Here is a 20564-nt window from a genome sequence, read left to right on the forward strand (position 1 = left end):
CCAGATTTTTTACCGAATTAAAAAGAAACAATCCATCTAGACAGAAAAAAAACCTTGAACTCTCTTAATTGTCTGTCGCGAGCCACAAAAACATGTAAGTTAGCTAGCTAGCCAGATGGATGGATGGATGGATGGTAAGTCATACATGTAGTATATTTGTGCTACTATAATATTTATACAATAAGTGCAAAGTGAGAATCATAATATTATTGACAGTGATATTTAATAACATATTGAACAACTGAAAGGTAAAGCATGTTCATTATCTCTTGAACTTTGCCCATTCAAACGTGCAGTCACTTGTGATTGGCTGGCACGCTTGCAGCCCCCCCCCCCCCCCCCCCCATAAGGCCTCCCCGGCCCCCACTCCCCGTTGTCAACTGCGGCTCCACTTCATTCGAGGCACAAGGTCCCCGCACCTGACGGCGAAAATGTCTGAGAAGGGAGCCTTCGACACCAACGTGCTGACCCTCAACAGGTTCGTGCTGGAGGAGGGCAGGAAGGCCCACGGAACCGGCGAGCTCACCACCCTGCTCAACTCCATCTGCACGGCTGTCAAAGCCATCTCCACCGCCGTCAGGAAAGCCGGCATCGCCAACTTGTGAGAAGCGATTTCCTTTTTCTTTCCTTTTTTTTTTTTAAATTCACAAATGACGATCACTCAGTTTGCTATCTAAAAGGCTTCTCTGGAGAGACTGATATGGAAAGCCGTTTAGCATTTATTCAATATGCTAGATCTTTAAATCCATGTATATGCTCACTGTATTCACTAGCAGTACGATTCAGTGCACTAGTAGACTTCAGGACGGACTCGTACCACTTTTGGCCCACCAGTACGACCTTCAGATAGATTTGATGTCCTTTATATTGAATAAATGCTAAAACAGATTTCCATAACGAATGTATTTGATATGAGCAATATTTTAACTCATTCACTGCCATTGACGGCTATAAACATAAACAATTTATTTGAACTATTTCTATTATTTTAATTTTTTTTCCACTTTTATTAACAAGAGTATGAAAACCTAGAAAAAAAAATATTGTGCATTTAGAACAGATATAAAATGTGTGATTAATCGCGAGTTAACTTGTAAAAGTCATGCGATTAATTACAATTACAAATTGTAATCACCTGAAGAGATGATTATTAAAAATTAGGGGCGTCAGGTGATTCATTTGTTTTATCGTAATTAATCGCATGACTCACGATTAATTGCAAAAAAATAAATGAACTAATAGAAATAGTTCAAATGATTTTTTTGACGTTTATAACCGTCAATGGCAGTGAATGAGTTAAAGGCTTAAAGTCATTAGTGGGAAAATGTTACTTTGGACTTCCACCCAGGCAAAGGTTAACACTCGCTGGCCTGGGGGGATTGTTTTTTGACAGCCCTTTTGTCAATGTCAACATACTCACAGTTACCAGATTAGTATAGTCAAAGGTCTCCTCCTCCATGACTCGGCAGGTACGGTATCGCCGGCAGCACCAATGTGACGGGAGACCAGGTGAAAAAACTGGACGTCCTGTCCAACGACATGGTCATCAACATGATCAAGTCGTCCTTCACCTCCTGCGTGCTCGTGTCGGAAGAGGATGAGCAGGCCATCGTGGTGGAGTTGGACAAGAGGGTAAGAATTTGAGAAACCAAGGTGCACAATAAAAACGGGAAAAACCTTAACATCACTGTCGCATCAGTGCAGTGACCCGGTAGCGTCACAACGCCATTGTTACATTCACGTAACAGATTTATAATTCGCTTTAACATGAGTGTAACTTCACTGCAGCATTGGCGTGAAGGTAGCGTAACATAACTGTAACATCTGTTTAGGGTCATAGTAACGTCACTGTTACATCAGTGTAATACCAATGTAATTACAACGCGTAACTGTAACACCAGCGGTAGTGTTATTATAACATCACTAAAGTATGGATGGATGAATGTATGTATGAATGTAACATCTGTAAAAATGTGTTATATGCGTAACGTTAGCGTAACAAAGTTAAGTTAGGATTGTTCTCTTGCAGGGCAAATACATCGTCTGCTTCGACCCACTGGATGGTTCCTCAAACATCGACTGTCTTGTCTCTATTGGTACCATCTTTGCCATCTATAGAAAGGTGAGCATGAAATGCTATTTTAAGCCTTTCGTAAGGTTCGGGTCCAATTTGACCCGATTTGACATTTGACACACAAAAAAAAAAAGGAGCTGTCAATTGATTCACAAAAAAGAAATCATTTTAATGTCTTGAATTGACCTGGAACAGACCACAGACGACGCGCCCAGCGAGAAGGACGCCCTGCAGCCGGGGAGGAACCTCGTAGCCGCCGGTTACGCTCTTTACGGCAGCGCCACCATGTTGGTCCTGTCCACCGGGCAAGGGGTCAACTGCTTCATGCTTGACCCGGTAAGGCCGAGTCGTGACTGCGATGTCTCGTCATTGTGCCAAAAACTCACACATTTCAATTTGTCCTTCAGGCCATCGGGGAGTTCATCCTGGTGGACCGAGATGTAAAAATCAAGAAAAAAGGCCAAATCTACAGCTTGAATGAAGGATACGCGCAACATTTTTACCCCGATGTGACAGAATACATTCAGAAGAAGAAGTTCCCTGAGGTAAATGGTTGATTTCATAAATAACAGAGTCACATTCTAGAGCGGTTTGTTTCTTGAGCTCAATTGAGTGTGACGGTACTGACCAGTAAGATGCGTTTCCAGGACGGTTCTGCTCCATACGGCAGCCGCTACATCGGCTCCATGGTTGCTGACGTCCATCGCACGCTGGTGTACGGCGGCATCTTTTTGTATCCCGCCAATACCAAGAGTCCAAAGGGGAAGGTGAGCATGTGACTCGTAACGGTTCACCTCATGTCTGCGTAACAACACTGGTTGCCATGGGTCGGCAACCTGCGGTTCTGGAACCACAGGTGGCTCTTTAGTCCATCTCCTGTGGCTCCCTGTGGATCTCTAAGAAAATTTGTTGAAATTAATATTTTTTAAATATATATATATCTTTTATATATAAAATATTATTTGGATGAAGTAATGATCTAGATAATTTTTTTTATAGTTAAATATTTTAAAAAGTCACAGTCCAATTTTTTTTAACTCATTCACTGCCATAAATTCATTTTTAAAAAATTATAAAAAATTAGGGGCGACAGGCAATCCATTTTTTTAATTGTAATTAATCATATGACTTCACTAGTTAACTCACGATTAATCACAATTTTTATATCTGTTATAAATGTACAATAAAAAAAATATTTTCATACTCTTGTTAACAAAAGAGGAACAAAATGTTAAACTAATAGAAATAGTTCAAATGTATTTTTGACGTTTTTAGCCGTCAATGGCAGTGAATAAGTTATTTTTCAGAAAGAGATACATGAAAGGTAGATGCATGTCAAAAAAAGAGGAGGAAAAGTAGAAATTTATCATAAAATGTCCATGAAAGTGCCCAAAAATGTCATCAAATTTAATTTAAAAAAAGGCAGAAAAGAAAAAAGTAACATAAAATGTCCAAAAACTAAAGAAAGACAGAAAATTATCATAAAAAAGTCAAAGTAACTAAAAAGTAACTATAAACTGTCCAAAACCAAAAGAATAAATCCTGAAAAATTACCATAACATGTACACAAAATGGCAACAAACAAAAAAGTCAGAAAATGTATTTTATATAAGTAGAAAAGAAATTATTTAAAAAGTAAATATAAAATGTCCAAAAACAAAAGAAGAAATACCAAAAAATATTCTAAAATATCAACAAAATTACCAGAAAATTGCTAGCAAAAAAGGCAAAAAAAATGTCAACAAAAAAAGCCAACATATGTCCAAAAAAGGAAGAAAATGACAATATGTCCTTAAAGCTGCCAAATATGCAAGAAATTTGACAAAAAAGTAGAAAAGTCTAAAAATGCATGAAAAAGTACAACAAATTACAAAAATATAATAAATAAGTACAATTATATATTTTCATATGCTTGTTTTCTGTTATGGTGCAGCTCGAATTAGTCCTTGGGCCCTTAGTACTTTAAACTAACAATAACACGCTATTTCCTTCATCACAATCTTCAAATGTTTTGCAGCTCCAGACAGATGATTCTTTTTGTTGTTGTTATTTATTTGGCCTAAAATGGCTCTTTTGACAGCAAAGCTCGCTGACACCCGCTGTACGCCAATAAAAAGTATCGTGTGCCATGGAACGATGTTCAAGTGAGACAAGGACCTTCATGTAGTGCTTTGACGCCATCTTGTTGCTATAATGCCGGTGCGACAGCTTTGTAATTGTCGCTTCCGCGTCGCGTGTGGTAATCTCAGCTGCGGCTGCTGTACGAGTGCAACCCCATGGCGTTCATCGTGGAGCAGGCGGGCGGCATGGCCACCACGGGGGCCGGCAACGTTCTGGACATCCAGCCCACCAACATCCACCAGAGGGTCCCTGTGGTGCTGGGCTCGCCCGACGACGTGCAGGAGTACATTGCCATCTATAAGAAGCATCGCAAATGAGGTGAGGCGGGTCAACGCGACACCTCTGCGCGCGATCTGTGAAGAGCGAGTCTTTGTTACGTTGATGTTCATCGTTTGGTTTTTACATGAAACAGGGGCCAGTTTGGCTCTTCAGCTCGTTCGCTCGACTGCGCTGAAACCGCAAGCCGACGATTCACGGGGGACGCGCATTCCCACGATGGCGGATCTTCTCATTTGCATCTTGTTTCAACTTCACCTCCATTTGTTTATAAAAGAAGACAAAAATAAATGTTTGTCATACAATTGTGAATCTCAAAACTCCAATCGCTTATTTTTTCCACTATCGGAACATGTGACATTGAATTGAGATTTTGAAAAAACATCACAGCCCGTAACCGTCGGCACTCTCTTGGCAGAAATTTGGCAACCGAAAGCAAAAAGTTTCCCTCTTGATGGAATTTTTTACCGCTTTCTTCAAACTTGGCAGCAGAGCACTTGCGGACGTGTGAAGTGAGCGCGCGTCAGTTGGGAACAGGACAAACCATCTGAATTGCTATACAATGTCCGTAAGTGTAAAGTGGCGGCAAGTAATCGAGTAGAAATACTTTGTTACATTTTTTCAGGTACAGCGCTGTAATATTTGTTCCTTGACCTCGCTCAAGTCATCTCCATTGAAATGCCTTTTATCCATTCCAGCCTGCCCCCCCCCCCAAAAAAAAAAAAAATCTATCTATCTATCTATCTATCCATCTTATGGATGCCTAAGACGGTCACAATTGCTCAATAAGTTGCAGTAATAGTCGTTCTCTGCAAAGCGTTAGCATTAAGATAAATGGACTTTTATGGGACAGTTACGTGTAATTTTCATTGATTTTTTGTTTACGTGCTTTATCTGCTTGTGACGCTTCACAAGGGGAGTTGCGTGCACTGCCGCCATACTGTGCTCGTAGCTCAAATTTTTGCTCTCAAGTCAAAGCAAAAAATAAATAAAAAAATCGACTAAACGGCAGCTCATACTAAAGAGTTGAATAATTAATTAATTAAAAAAAAAAATCTACATGTACACAAGTCAACTTTTACTTAAGTACAGTGCGCGAGGGCCGCACAAGTTTATTGCCCCTTTTTTTTCGTGGATTATGATTATAGCTTAGCGAGTCGATATTCAGACGTTGCGGAGAAGGCAAAAAAACAACCCGTTTATTTTCCTCCTCCTCCTGTGTGTGGTGCGTTCGCTCGCCGACACAAGTGAAACGTGCACATATCACTACCTCCACAAAAGTGCCAATACTGAGGCCCTCAAGAGGTAAATACAAGTACAGCACAGTACAGTTCTCCCGCCAAAAGTCAATTTACGGGAAGTGAAGACTTTAAATTGTCAGTCGATGTGAGTGTGTTTGTGTGGCCTGTCATGTGTGTCCGTGGTGTATACTGCTTTTCTCACCCAAAGTCAGCTGGGGCGGGCTTCAGTTCACGCTAATGAAGCCAAACACTACAGAAAATGGATGTATAGATTTTGGGGATTTTTTTATTTAGCATTCATCACTGCAGCCATCCATGGTGGTGTGCGACGTCTCCTCTCGTGGCGCTCGTCAGACCTCCCGGGATTAACCCCAAAACTGCATCAAAGGGAGCCATATTTGTCCCACTCCCACCACCGAGCTCGTCTTCCCGGTGCCACATGAAAGCCACGCCGAGTGACGCCAGAAAACCACACCAGAGCCTCAACACTGGACCAGTAAATGTCGATGACAAAATGCGGAATGTTTTGTTGAAATGTGCGTTACTAGGCAATTCTAGTAATGAAGAGCTGCCGACTCCGAAAGATTTTGGTGTAAATGTTTTGAAGAAGAAAAATTGTACCAAAATAAATGTTTAAAAAGAAGTCCTAACATATTTTATGGCATTAGATCAATTGAAGTAATTTTAATGTATTGATTTGTTCATTTATTGAATTAAATAATCGGTTATTTAATTAAATGTGCATAACAATATGAAAAATATTAGTCATTTTACCAGTTGTAGACCAAAAATAATGTTTAAAAAAATTAAAAAGCGAAATATTAAAAAAAAAAAAAATTCCTAATTAAAATACACTATTTTAAGTATAACACAGTCAAATATTTTACATATATGTCATTGTACATGCAGATCTGGCCCATCAGCTTATTTTAAAAATCAAATGTTCTAAACTTTTTTTTTCCAATTATTTTTTTATGCAGACGGTATATATTTTCACAAAGCTCATGTAAAAGCTTTTGGTACTTTCCCAGCCACAGTGCTTCTAAAACCCACAAAGACAACATCACAAACATTTGTGTGTGTTCTTGGCTTTTTGCTGACTCATATCGGGTTTTGTTGTTGTTGTTGTTGTTTTTTTAAACTCAGCAAGTCACTTAAATAACTTTTTATTTGGGCCCAAGACCAAAAATGCCTAGACTGACTAGAATGTTTTGAAAATTCATCTTTTGAAGTTAGTTTACCTTATCAACTTGAAATTTGTTTGGCATGTCTATCATGTGTATAGACCCACAAGAAAGTCTCAAGAAGCCAAGACTGAAAAGGAAGTCTACCATTTTGGGAAAGTGGAAACGTTGTGCTAACCAGTGAATCCCAACCACTTTGCCATGAGGTGCGCCCGCATAAAATGATACACTTTCACTTAATTAGTTAAGTTATTATTATTATCATTATTATTATTATCTTTTTTTTTCATCTATGCCAACGATGTATAGTGAGTGACAGACAAAACCGAAATGCTCAATCAGATTTCAGCCTCAGAATCAGTTGGACTCATGTCCAAAGTTTGTGTGCGCTGCGTCACCGCCCAGTGTGACGTCACAGAGTTGAGATCCAATCATCGCCGGGGGAGTTGCCGCGGAGTTGCTCACCCAAACACAAAATCAAGTAACTGCGTGGAACGATAGCTGCGGAGAGGATGAGCAGGTCCCATTTGTAACTTTCTAGTAAAGTTGCGCACTTTTTGACGCGAGGAGCCATGAGGACATCGAGGATCCCCGCTTTGTGCATTCGCTCAAATCGCGCGACGGGGCGGACAGCCGCGTGGCCATGCGGCGTGTTCGTGCTCCTCCTCGGGCTCTGCCTCTGCGCCAACCAGAAACGCAACCAGAACCCACGGCCCGTGTGCTGGAAGGCGGTCCTGCAGTGCCACAGCGAGCCGGAGTGCCTGTACGCCTACGAGCAATACACCCACGCATGCGCGTTGGTGCTGAGCGGGGAGCACCGCAGGTGTCCCAGCCACTGCGTGTCGTCCCTGATCCAGCTCAACCTGACGCGCGGCGGGCCGGATCTGGAGGACTGCGATTGCGCACTGGACCCACTGTGCGCCAGGACCAAGCGAGCCATCGAGCCGTGCGTGCCGCGGACGCGCGCGCGGCTGGGCTGCACGGACGCGCGGCGCCGGTGCGAGAAGGAGCCGGCGTGCGCCGCCGCCACCGGGGACTACCTGCGCCACTGCGGGAGGCTGTTCGGCCGAGGGCGGCGGTGCTCGGCGGAGTGCCGCGCGGTCATAGCGCGCATGCGCGGCATCCCCGCCGCAAGGCTGCTGGAGACGTGCGTGTGCGACGGCGCGGAGAGGAACATATGCGAGTACGTTAAAGTCAGCATGAAGACGCTTTGCAAAGAGGGGGAGGAGGAGGAGGAGATGGATGGGAGCGGATTCTCGGACTCAGAGGAGGACGAGGAGGACTACGCGGGTTATCACGAGGGGGACCCCGCGGGTTATCACGAGGGGGACCCCGCGGGTTATCACTCGCGAGTGGACACTTCCGGCGCGTCCGCGCGGCTCCAGAGCGCGCTGGTCACCTTCTTATTTTTAACCTGGGGGGTTTTCATATGAAATATGAACGAGCCCAACCGCGAATCGCGAAAATCCGCCAATAGCGGGGGTCAGCACTGCACAAAACTTTTGTGACAGAAGCGCTTGCACTTGTTGGACAGTTTGAACGCAAATGTGTCTGAAATGTGGCGCATGCACGCAAAAATAAAATTGGCCAGTTTAAAAGAGATGTCTCTCAACCTCCCTCACCTCCTATTTCCCACCTCCGCACCATCAGTCATGGCCTTTCACACATACACAGATACACTGCAGACACTCACTCCCTCACTTTTTTTTTTTTTTTTTTACACTTGTAGACAAGTTTAACTTGGTAACATCAAACTTGATAAATTGTCTTGAGCTATATATGCTTGAAAGATTTTCTATATATATTTTTTTGCTATGAATACGAGTCTTTTAATGTGAGAGTTTTTTGATGACGTTTTTTTTTCGTGTGAGAGTTTTGTGGACAAGGTTTTTTGGGGGCGTGTGGGAGTGTTTTGTGAGTGAGATTTTTTCATGGATAAGAGTTTTTCATGAGAGAGGTTTTATGGTGTTTTTTGGTATATGAGGTTCTTTGAATGAGAGTTTTCTAGTGTGAAAGAGAGAGTTTAGTTTTGAGTGTGAGGGATTTTTATGTGACTTTTTGGATGAGTTGATTATTTTTGTTTTTGTGTGAGAGTTTTTAGGTGAGTGTGAGAGGTTTTGGTGTGAATGAGAGGCTTTTTTTCCCCCTGTGAGTGTGAGTGATTTTTGGTTGTTTAGGTGGCCTTTTGGTGTGTGAGAGAGGCTCTTTTGGGGCGGGTGAGAGGTTTTTTTTTTTGCAGCGATGGACCCTCCATCCATTAACTGAAGGAGACGTTGAGTGGCGCTTCCATTGTGTGCCTTATACTTAACATCACACAATGGCGTGGTTGCACAATGGAGGGGGGCAATTCATTCACTCGGGACCCTTGTAAGCCTTCTGGGAAGCCATTTTAGAAAGGAGGCATGCAGCTGGAGTTATATGTGAGAATAGGCCTACTAAATTTTTTTTTAAAAACTCCACCATTTCAATCAAATAATCAGTCAGTATCAATATCAGCTTTGATGGGCAGTTTGGAAGAGTATTTCTAAATTTGTCATTTCTAAAATCCCCCCCCCCCCCCATACCCGTCCGTGCCTTTCACACAGAACAGCAAAACAAAGAGGGCACTTGAGGAAGGTAGTGAGAAAGGTTATAAGGAGGGGCTGATTTATGACGAGGGGTATTATTTCGCCAAGGTTTGAATGTCAGGCTGAGTTGAATAGCCATACAAAGTGGGAATATTCAATCGAGCTGTCACTTTTTTTCCATGGGAGGGGGGCGCGGTTGTAACTCCTTAACACCTCAATGTCTCTAGTGACCCATGCTGGCAAAAGGGGAGGCATTTAAGGGGTGCGAATTGACACTTTTTGAAGAACGTTTGTCCTAAGACAACATGCCTTACCTCAGAGAAAGCTCTACGTGTTTAGCAAAAAAAATTTGGAAGGCGGAAAAAAAAAAGGCAAGAACTAGAATTGGGAAGAGGAAGAGGAACTTTACTTTGTTACTGTACTTAAGTAGATTGGATTGTTTATTTTTCCAATGGCGTATCAATGTTGTTGGCTCCAAGAAGGATTTGCATTAAATAAATTGTGCCTAAAAACTACAACAAAAAAAAAAAAATGCTGTAGGGTTAGGGTTCCAGTACTTATTGTTGTGTTTTTTTGCCTTGGCCACCGGGGGCAGTGTAGCACAGACATACACACAAAGAAGAGTTTTAACGCTGTCGCAGTAAGCTACAGTATTAGTCTTTTATATTTGCAAAGAATGAAGACAATATGACCGCAAGTATTGTTACATTGTGTCTTCATGTGTTGCTTAAAGTATTATAACACAACGATGCTATTTGTTAGCCTGCCTATGCTGTTTTTCATTGTGTGCTAGCATGAAGCTAGTGGTGTTTCCTTATAGGCTAGCGTTGCGTAGTTGTTTTAAGTACACAACGTACTATTCTTATCATTTTACGTTCTATATTTAAATGCTATGAAAAATTGCTTATAAAGTAATCCAGCTATGTCATGTCATGTAATTTAGTTCTTAAACCGACAAGGTGGACACCTGGACCGCCTCAGGGTAGGAGTTGAAATGACAACACAGGAAAAAAAACAGAAAGTCTTATTTTCATAAATAAGGAAATTAATAAAAACACAGAAATGGCTTATTTTCATTTTCCTGTTCAACGGCTCCTCGTCTGGTTTTCATTTGTGAGCGCAAGGGGCTGGAATGTGCCTTTTGGCTCTAACGGTGATTTAGTAGCCCAACGATTTGACGCTTGAGCCACCATGGCTGAAAAACAGAACACGCTCTGTGTTCAGCCTACAGCTCTGATGCAGTTGACATGTTAATAATTAAATTTTGTATTTTTTGGATGTGCATCGAAGGGGTGTGGCTTAGGGAATGGCTGGCTGGTCTGCATGTGAGCGTGTTGGCGTGACACGTGGCCTACAGTGTTTTCATTTTGTTTTTGTTTTTTTCATTTTGAGTGTCATCATTTTATATTTCTGTGAATTGAATGTTTGTCCCGTACAATGAATGGCTGAAAGTGTGCTGTGGCTCTCCTTGCCCACAGGTGAGGGCATTACAGGAGCTAAATTGCAACACTTTTTTTTTCTTCATTTCACTCGGTTTTTCTGCTGGCGTTTCTGAAGGCCAAATAAATAAACACATTAATTAATTAATTTTTATAAATCCTTCTTTCACCTTTTGGCGTAGGCCAGTTAAAAACACAGCAACACTGTAAAGGCTTGAGTCAAGTTTATCTACAGACATTAATGTAGCCATAGAATCACTGCTCTGTATTACATATTAAACACATGGAAAACAGAGGGAAACTTGCTGATAAAAAAAAAAAAAAATAGATGCAAAATCGAATGTACACTTGTCATTACGGACCACTAGATGGCACTATTATGCTCATCAACAGTACTCTTCACTCCTTGTGTCTCCCCTGCAGTGGGCACTGAGCAGCCCGTTTGTGTTGCAGCTTCGGGTCCTGGTTCGTTTGCCCCCACTGCAATCGGACCAGCCGGACCAACAGGACCAGTTGCCTTCGTGAGAGACCTCAGGCCGTTCACCTGCGCAATAAATGTATTATGTTTAACAAAGAAAATGTTAATATGGTTAGTAGAGTACCAATGTGCCACATTGAAATAGTCAGTAGAGTTAATTGTAAGCAATCATGCGCCATGCGATGGAGACTCTCACCTGTGTGCTTCGCTTTGTCGCCTTTAAAGTTCTGGCAGGCCATTCCCTCAAAGAGGTGCGGGCACAGGCACATGCACTTGCCGTCCAGCAGCGCCACAGTGGCGCCGTTGTGGCACGGCTCGCATTTGCATACGCTGTACTCGGCCACGTAGTCCGCCGTGGCCCGCTTCATGTTGGCGATCCTCGCGTTGCCGTCGGCCATGTCCAAGGGTACGAGCATATAAATGGGCTGCGGCTGGCAGAGGGGAACGGCAAAGAGGCTATAATAGGCCGAGGTCGATTCAGCGCCGCGTCACATGCGGTTGCGCTTGCTTTCTACCTCACTGCTAAGCAGCGCCGGGGCGTCGGCGATGGTGCGAGCCCATTCTTGATAGGTGGCGATGTCCATCAGCCCGTCTTTGTTTAGTTTGGCCCTCATGGTCACGGCACTTGCTAACGTGCCTCCTTTTACGGAGGTCATCACCTTGTCCACCACGGCTTTGCCAGCAATCTCATCTGCAGGTCAAAAGTGGAGTCCTGCTTGAGCTATTTGATTTTGAACCGGTCGTTTTAGGTTTTTACAGGAAAGACAGAATCTTTGCTCATTTCTGTTAGCCCGTCTATCTCTTTTCGCAGTGTATGTTAGCATTAAGCTATCCAATTTTCAACCAGTCGTTTTATGCTTTTACAGGGAATATGGAATATTTGCTCATTTCTGTTAGCCTGTCTCTCTTTTCACAATAGATGCTAGCATTAAAATATCAACCAGTCGTTTTATGCGTTTACTCAAAAGACCATATTTTTGGTAATTTCTGTTAGCCCTCAATCTCTTTTCGCAGTATATGTTAGCATTAAGCTATCCAATTGTCAACCAGTCGTTTTATGCTTTTACAGGGAATATGGAATATTTGCTCATTTCTGTTAGCCCGTCTCTCTTTTCACAATAGATGCTAGCATTAAAATATCAACCAGTCGTTTTATGCGTTTACTCAAAATACCATATTTTTGGTAATTTCTGTTAGCCCCTCAATCTCTTTTCGCCATATATGTTAGCATTAAGCTATCAGATTTTCAATCAATTGTTTTATGTTTTTACAGGGAATACCGAATATTTGCTAATAATTTCTGTTAGCCCGTCTATCTCTTTCCACAATAGACGTTAGCATTAAGCTATCAGATTTTCATTACAAAAAATAATATGGATTGTTGAATATTTTGGTGTTTAAATGGCCAGCGTTCAATTGTCTTTTTCTGTATACACTTTTACTAACAGTATTGCTGCTGCATGTATGTTGAGGGTAAGCATCAGGTACTCGAGGAGGCTGTTGATACCAGCCACTGATACCTAAGGCATAGGTAGCGTTCCGAAATAGACAAATAAATCACAATCAAATCTGCAATATAGCAGGAAGGGGAAGCGCGATATCGCGATGGCCCATAATTCAGAATGAGTCGAGGCTAACCTTCGGCTTTTGTGGCTACGTCATTACACTTGTCGTCTTTGAGATGGGCTTTCCCGTCGTGAACAGACTCTCCGGTAAAGTCCACCGCAATGCCCAATTTGACGCATTCTTGAACTTTTCTCTCTGTCAGATCTGGAAGAAGAACAAATGGCAGGTTGAGTACCTTGTCAGCACAACAGCCACTGTGCGCTGACTGACGTACTTTTGGCCTTGATGGTGTCCTGGTTGAGAACATAGATGAGTTCATATTCCCCGCCAGATTTTCCGTTTTGGGTGTAGTGCGTCCCGTAGTCCTCCAGGAAGGCGAAGTAGATGCCCCTGTCGTATTGCAAAGGCAAAGAACGTACGTGCGCCAGGAACTCGTCGGCCATTTGCAGCTCTCGGGAACGAAGTCTGTAGGTGCTCATCTGGATCCGACCTTTTACCCTCATGAAGCTCTTGTTCTGATCGGGAACGAGAATGAAGGATTATAACGGAACGGATATCCTCGCAACCTCTTGAAAAACGAAGAAAAGGGAGGCGACATTCTTTCTCTCTCCTTTTGGTTGTATTCAAATTCCTGGTGTGTTTTTAACAAACAGTGGCGCCTTGAGATACGAGTGACCAGACCGGGCGTTGATCTAAGAGGGGAAAATGCTTGGGGCCCCTTGCGACTAATTCGACTAATTTCTTACATTTTGATTTTTGAAAATTACTATTAAACAAAGCATAAAATAAAGAGAGTTACACTTTGTGAAATTCAAACTATCATATAGTTAAAAAAAAAAGAAGAAGAAGGAATTACCCAGTCGTTGGAGTACTCAAACACCTCCTTGATCATGGTTTTCTTCTCGTACTGGACCCCTGCGTCCACGCCGCCGGCGGGGGTCGACATGGACTCCTCGCTCAGCTTGAACTTGAAGGAAAGTCCGGCATCCACCTTCCTGCTCATCTCGCTTAGCATCTCCCTCAGCAGGCTGTGTGTGTCCTCGTAGATTTCCCTGGAGACCGTTTCCTCCGCCAGCGTCTAGAGATTCAAAAAAATGCTAATGTTTTTTTTTTCCAATAATCTTTCTGGCTCACCTGATAGTTGAGCACCCCGACATTCCACGGAAGCCGATCATATTTTCCAGTGTACGGATTCCTGACTCGATCGCATCGGCCGTTGAAGTAATCGTTGTTGAAAGGGTTCATGCGAGGGTCCGACCCCAAAATGTTGATTCTGGTGGAAGGACAAAAGGAGGATAATGTTTAGACTGGAGATCATGTGTGTCCCATGAAGTTGTTTATGATCAACTCATTCGTACCCGTATCCCGCCGTCCTGCCTTGTTCGTTGTTCTCCGGCACAGAGGAGAAACACGGGTGCCGGCCAGGTTGGCAGTCCTCGTCGGATCCGTCTTCGCAGTCGTAGTCTCCGTTGCACGTCAGCCTTTTATTGATGCAAGAACCTGCGTGAAAACAGCACCAAGTTTGTCATTGACGACAATTTCAGAAGACGGTTAAAGTACGTAAACATTATATTATTTTTTTGTATTTTGTTCAGAACGAATCAGTTTAACAATAAGAACAGTAACGTGCCTGATTCGCATTGGAAATTTGTGTCGGAGCAGGCGGGACGTGGTGGTTGTTGACATGTGGCGTTGCTAACGCAGGACTCTCGCTCGCCAATTGAACCCTGGCAGGACTCGCCACCAAACTGCCCAAACACTACGGCGCTCCGAGAACGCCTCTGACCACCATAAAAGACATTGAAGAAAATCAAGATCCGCTGTTTGATCCCTTGGGCTCATTTGGTTAAACCACAACTCGTATTCAACTTCCCAGACGTCTCGATTTTGGGCTGTTAAACTACCACTTCTCCGATAGGAGCAGATGATAGCATAATGGCCGTCAATCAGCCCTGCCGCATCCAAAATGGAAGGAGGGTCACAAAAGTGACTGCTTCTGTTTACATACAGGAAACTGTGAGTCCACACGACTGAAATGGACTCACTCTGATCAATGTGCACGGATCACAAGCGCCCCAGTCGGACCAGCGACTCCACACGCAGTCCACAGCGGGCGGATCAGGAAGTTCCACTCCCCTGAAAAGACACAATTAGCGACGGAATTAGCTGGGACGAGTGTTCCCAAAGGAGGAAGTGGAGAATTACGTTTTTTTTTGTTATCGCGTTTTTGTTTAGAAGATTCAGTTCGCACAATCATTGCATGTCTATGCTAGAGAGACAAAACCAAAAAAAAACATCCCAGCTAGCATGTATAGCCTAGCTTATTCCATGATCTATTTGCCATTTCTTTTACAATATTTTTGTATTTAATGAACCAGATCAGTTGAAAGTGATTTAGTTCGTTAGATTTACTGAGATTGAAATTTCAGAATGATAGAAAATGATACATACAGTCCATTTCCAAGGAACGTCAGCATGAGAAAGAGGCCCAGCGGGATGGCAGGCGTAATCTTCATCTTGAATTTGCAGGAGAAGAACAACTAGAACGTATGCGAAGCTCGCGGGCCAAAACGGACTTTTAAGCCGTCGCTCTATCAATGATTGTCACATTGCAAAAGCGCATTCGGATTTTAGGCTTGGAAGATATTGATTGGCAGCCGGGAATCTCCCACAGCGCAGAGACAATGTTTGTTTAAAGAAGTCTGAACATTTTATTCTGTATTATTTCAGTCATCCGTTCTTTTCGTCACTACATTTAAGGAAGAAGAAAAAAAAAAACAGCACCTGAAACCAGTTTAAGGTATCATGATATTTAGTAGCAATTTCTATCATGAGTATAGAAACACAAGAAAAAGCCTCAAAAAGTCATGGTTAAAAAAAAAAATCATCTTGTCTTCTAATCTATACAGTCTTCGTTTTAATTTTTAAAGACAAAAAGGTTTCGTTTACCTTGACTTGTTTCGGCCTTTCCTCAGAAGCTGTCAAACTGACAGTTGTGACGTGTACCGAGTCAAGGTGCACGAAACCTTTTCATCTTTTAAAAGAAAAACAAAGACTCAAAAAAAAAGTCATGGCTGAAAACACACAGGACAGTTTGGTCTGGTAATGTGCTCTGACAGTTTTTCCTCATGTAAAATGCGTGAATTGAGAACACTACATTTTGGAATTGTGCATTGTGTGTACCTAGTGAATCGTCTTTTAGGCCCCTCGGTGTCCACTGAAAAAGCATGTGAGGATTGGAAAAAGAGAAATGGATTTGGGTGGGGGGGTGAAATCTCAGGCAGGCTGAAAAAAAAAAATGGCTGCCTGATATTGCATCCCTTATATCTCTGGTCAGGAGGGTCATAGAGCCACAAAACTCACCCTGAATACTTTTATTAAGTCTCCTCGGTGTCCACTGAAAAAGCATGTGAGGATTGGAAAAGAGAAATGGATTTGGGGGGGGGGGGGGGGTTGTGCAATCTCAGGCAGGCACTAACAGCTTTCTGCCTTTCCTTTCTGCCAAACTATTGCTTATGAGGTGAGTCAAATTGAGTTCACTGCCAACATACAGTGCTTGTCATCTCATGTTTGCACTTACAAGTCAAAGCAAAAAAAAAGATCAAGACAAGAGAATGACCGCTCATATCTCGAGACATTTGAATTTGGATTGCGAACGTATAGGTCAGCGTTGCTGATGGCCGCGCGCTACTGTTGCAGGCAGCAGCGTATCCTTTAACCGACTTTAAGAGCACACAAATTGTGTACCAGCACAATCAGTACAATGTCAGCCATTTTCTGCTGACGTTACAATAACACTGTCCTGCCAGGTTGTTTCGGAGGCAAGTTGGAGTCTTTCCTATAGGGAAAGAGTGGAAAGGGGGCTCCTCGGTCACAAGTATGTGCTGATGTGACCGCTTTTCACAAGATTTTGCAGTTTCCTCCAAGCAGGAAGCTGGAGGCGAGGGCAAAGTGCTCGGCCAGTGTTTCTCCTGACTAGAAAGACTTCCTGTTTTTTTGCGGCCTGGTGAGTCGACGGAGGGAGGAGGGGAACGTGTAATGACAGTCGAGGTCCGATGCAATTAATCTGTCGGGGTTTGATTCAAAAATAATCAGAGCGGGCAAAAATAATTCACACTCTGTCTGCACTTAATTTGAAATACTGTACAGTTACACGTCTAAAAAAAAAATACTTGCAAGTTTGATTAAACTCCTGTAAAGTAAAAAAAAAAAAGAAGTACAGACTCTGGTATGTCCTTAAGTGCATTTAAATGAATTGTTTTGTCAATTATGCTTGAAAACTTGGCACAACAAACTAATTTTCTGTACACAAATGACTCTCTCTTTTAATTAATTTACATAGTGCTTGTAGAAAGAAGGAACGTTATACGTTACATGATGCTTTTTCAAAATGAACGTGCGCTGTCAAAAGGTGTAAAAATGCTGAATTAGCTCATGATAACTAAAATGCACTTGTAGTTTTATTTTAAGTAGATGTTTCTTTCAGTGGTTATTTTTGTTATAAAACTAAAAAGTCATCAAAAAAAAAAGCTCTAGTAAAGATCAATTAAAAAAAATCGACAGAAATGATGTAATTGTGAGTGCTAACTAGCAGCCGCTAGCTGGCTAGTAGCGACACGTGTTGTCGCTTGTACTCAAAGTTAAGCTACATTCTTGTATTGCGTTTGTATTTTACTTTTTATCCAATTAATACTTTCATGGCAATATTTGATGCTAATGTTAAGTGTTCATTTGTTGGTCACTAACTTGCAAGCTGTTACTCGCATTGTTGTTTGTTATCAAAGTCAAACTGAGATTGTTGGGGGGGGGGGGGGGGGACCTAATGCTAAGCGCTAACCTGCTAGCCACCGACTTTCTAGCTGCTACATGTTATCAAAGTTAGGCTCCTTTTTTTTCTTTTACATTTTTCTACACTTTAATGAAAATAACACATGTTACAAAATATTACTGGTAGTATAAGATGTCATATTTGTGATGAATAGTTTCTTGGAAAGTGACTCAATATCTTTTTATCTTTTTTACGAGTCAAGCCGGTTGAGTAAAGCCTGCTCGGAAAACACGACGTCACAGTGACCGGTGACTGGGCAGGGCTTGGTGATATGACTTATTTCTTTATTTGTCACAAAAGTCACGTTTGTTTATTTGAACATTGAGACGAGTTACCATATATTATTGTACATCTGGGGAACATTTGGCATACTATCATATTGTTAGTTCCTCTGTGTGCCATTTTCTGCACTGAAAGTGGAATTTTGTTCAAGTACACTCAGAAGCCAAATAAAAGAAAATTCCCAACAACCTCCTTGGTTTATTTGTTCCTTTTGATGTTTTTACCTGTAATATTCTGCAGAGAGACCGTCAATATGCAAGTGACGAATCTGTCAAGTGAGATGCTTAAGTCAATGTAAAAAAAAAAAAAAAAAAAAAAACAGAACAAAACAGCTTCTGTCAGCAAAAGACAGGATGCGACAAGACCAGGAAGAACGTCCTTCCTCTGTCCTTTTCTATAGTCTCATCAAAACCATTGGAAAGACCCAATCACTGCAAATTTTCTGTATGATCACGATGACTTGGCTCTGTTAGTCAGTAGTCTTTTGATGAGCTTTGTTGTAAGTCAGTCCAATAATAAAGACCCAAAACAAAAGATACACGCGCTCTTGAAATCTGATTGGGTGACGGCTGTTCTGTTTCATGCAAATGAGGCACTGCAGGGGGCGGGTTTACCATTAGGCAAACACAAATTGCCTTGGGCTCCAAGATTTACAGGGGCCGCCAAACGTCTCGTAAAAAAAGTGATTATTAAAGAGCGCTACCATTTTAGCCGTGCCCAAAAGAACAGGAAAATAAAAATTGTGAAAAACATTTTAATGCTTTATCTCCACAATTCAGTACTACACTTGTGAATGTTGCCGTTCAGCTTCTTCAGAGAACAGCACGTTGAGCAAAACGTACCAAAAGTTTACCTGTAAAGTTCGCACTGCATTTTAGGTTCATTCTGAAATTCAACCTAACTGCCCAACTTTTTTTTTTGCGAGAAGCGTGGTATGTCCAGTCTGACATGTGACAGCGTTGCTACGTGACTCGTCTTGCGCAGTTTACAGAAGTGAAAGTCGATGTGGGACTGGAGCAAAGAGTCATCCTGACGTTTTCTGTTAGAAAAATGTGGCAATCCCTCTCCTGGCTGTGTTTGTTTTAAACTTAGAAGTCCTTGTAACTGGGCCGCCGTGGCGCACCGTCATTGACGGTAATCAGCAAACACGGCGTGGACGCCAAAACACTTCCTGTGCAAAAGCGAGCATGGCATTGACGCGACTTCATCTGCTGTCTATTTCGTCTGCTCTACTTTTGGAAATGTCAGCATTACTTTCCTTTTCCCCCGTTCGCCTTGGCACCAGCGGAGCATTTTTTCCCCCTTCTTCCGAGCAACATGATGGGACGCCCACTACAATGCATCCACGTCCGCTTTTTCTATTTCCATTGTTTGGAGGAACGTGTCGGGGGCTGCAAAATCACTTCACGATTACAAATAAAAAAAACAATGTCGCAATACTGTACTAGCGAGTGAGCCCCCGATATATTGCAGTTCATTCAGTTCATGCCACAAATGTTTTATGCTAGCAGCTGGTTCATATGTTAGCATTACCATCTATGCTAATTTTCGTTTCTATCTCTATGGAGTTTGGCATTGTATGTTAGCATTAAGGTGAAATAATATGTTATGGATGAACATTTAGGTGTTTAAATATGTAGACCAGAAAGTATTTCATCCTATATTTTGATTAAAAAAAAAAATAAAATTCATGTCACTAGAACTAGGATTGCAGGTGTACGTTAGCCAGTCTTTGCATTTGCCATTATGTGTTAGCATTAAGCTAGCATACGTAAACTGGTATGGTTGTTTTGAATTCTTTGTTTAACGGTAGGTTTAGTTTGATGGTAAACTTCAACTGGGAGTGGCAATAAAGAGCTTCAACCTCTTTTATTTTATTTTTTTTAAACAAACTGCTTCTTGTTATGAAGTGATTTGAGGAAGCTATAAAAAAAAAAGTCGACAAACCCCTGTTCTAAACGCTTTTTTATGTGTGCTTTTTTTCACCACTAATTAACCTATAACCTGTACACTTCAGTTGAAAAGAATATGAGAGATAGAAGTAAAATATATATATATATCCGTTTTTATTTTCATGTTTAGCTATTCATTCATTTTTTTTTATTTTTTTTTTGGCCGTTTTGGTCCTCCATACCACTTGGGGTCTACGTGAGCACGTTCCTAGCAAAGCACCACTGTATTTGTCATTCAAAATTATTATTATTATTTTTTTTTTATATACTCAATACATACTATTACTCAAGCATTTTATTTGGAGGACTACTTTTAAAGCGGTGGTAGTGAACCCCCGGTCCTCGAGAGCCACCGCCCTGCCTGTTTTCCATGTCTCCCTGCATCAATACACCTGATTGATGAACAAGATCGTTATCAGGCTTCTACAGAGATTAGCTGATCATTTGAGTCGAGATGTGTTGGAGGAGAGAGACATGCAAAACAGGCACGACAATGGCTCTCGAGGGACCAGCTGGGTTCCCACAACCCCTGTTTGAATTAAACGGAACAGGACTC

The 20564-nt window shown here is 42.0% G+C and overlaps 2 protein-coding genes and 1 pseudogene across 2 annotated transcripts; 2 read left to right on the forward strand and 1 right to left on the reverse strand.

Annotated features, from left to right (window-relative positions):
- Nucleotides 1-378: 378 nt before the first annotated feature.
- Nucleotides 379-4783, forward strand: LOC147161591 (fructose-1,6-bisphosphatase 1-like). The gene is made up of 8 exons (XM_086095817.1): nucleotides 379-601; nucleotides 1470-1632; nucleotides 2030-2122; nucleotides 2270-2410; nucleotides 2482-2619; nucleotides 2722-2841; nucleotides 4324-4513; nucleotides 4608-4783. The coding sequence occupies exons 1-7, from the start codon at nucleotides 432-434 to the stop codon at nucleotides 4510-4512; spliced, it is 1014 nt and encodes a 337-aa protein (XP_085951943.1). The 5' UTR covers nucleotides 379-431; the 3' UTR covers nucleotide 4513; nucleotides 4608-4783.
- Nucleotides 4784-7524: 2741 nt separating this feature from the next.
- On the forward strand, nucleotides 7525-8496 carry LOC147161592 (growth arrest-specific protein 1-like; annotated as a pseudogene).
- A 2615-nt stretch (nucleotides 8497-11111) lies between these two features.
- c9 (complement component 9) lies at nucleotides 11112-15564 on the reverse strand. Its single transcript, XM_086096560.1, has 11 exons — nucleotides 15398-15564; nucleotides 14992-15082; nucleotides 14577-14727; nucleotides 14305-14446; nucleotides 14081-14219; nucleotides 13803-14024; nucleotides 13221-13461; nucleotides 13019-13150; nucleotides 11896-12071; nucleotides 11577-11811; nucleotides 11112-11446 (listed from the first exon to the last, which is right to left on the reverse strand). Exons 1-11 carry the CDS (start codon nucleotides 15460-15462, stop codon nucleotides 11289-11291), a joined length of 1752 nt encoding a protein of 583 aa, XP_085952686.1. The 5' UTR covers nucleotides 15463-15564; the 3' UTR covers nucleotides 11112-11288.
- Nucleotides 15565-20564: the final 5000 nt, after the last annotated feature.

This window comes from Leptonotus elevatus, chromosome 15, assembly GCF_054856555.1.
Source record: "Leptonotus elevatus isolate MCC_2025b chromosome 15, RoL_Lele_1.0, whole genome shotgun sequence".
In the NCBI taxonomy this organism is placed as follows: Eukaryota; Metazoa; Chordata; class Actinopteri; order Syngnathiformes; family Syngnathidae; genus Leptonotus; species Leptonotus elevatus.

Coding starts and splice junctions, on each gene's coding strand:
- LOC147161591 (XM_086095817.1), top strand. CDS start 432: ATGTCTGAGAAGGGAGCCTTCGACACCAACGTGCTGACCCTCAACAGG. Junction 1,633..2,029: donor TGGTGGAGTTGGACAAGAGG/GTAAGAATTTGA, acceptor GTTCTCTTGCAG/GGCAAATACATCGTCTGCTT. Junction 2,411..2,481: donor ACTGCTTCATGCTTGACCCG/GTAAGGCCGAGT, acceptor TTTGTCCTTCAG/GCCATCGGGGAGTTCATCCT.
- c9 (XM_086096560.1), bottom strand. CDS start 15,462: ATGAAGATTACGCCTGCCATCCCGCTGGGCCTCTTTCTCATGCTGACG. Junction 12,072..13,018: donor CGTAGCCACAAAAGCCGAAG/GTTAGCCTCGAC, acceptor TTTGACCTGCAG/ATGAGATTGCTGGCAAAGCC. Junction 11,812..11,895: donor CGGCGCTGCTTAGCAGTGAG/GTAGAAAGCAAG, acceptor CCCCTCTGCCAG/CCGCAGCCCATTTATATGCT.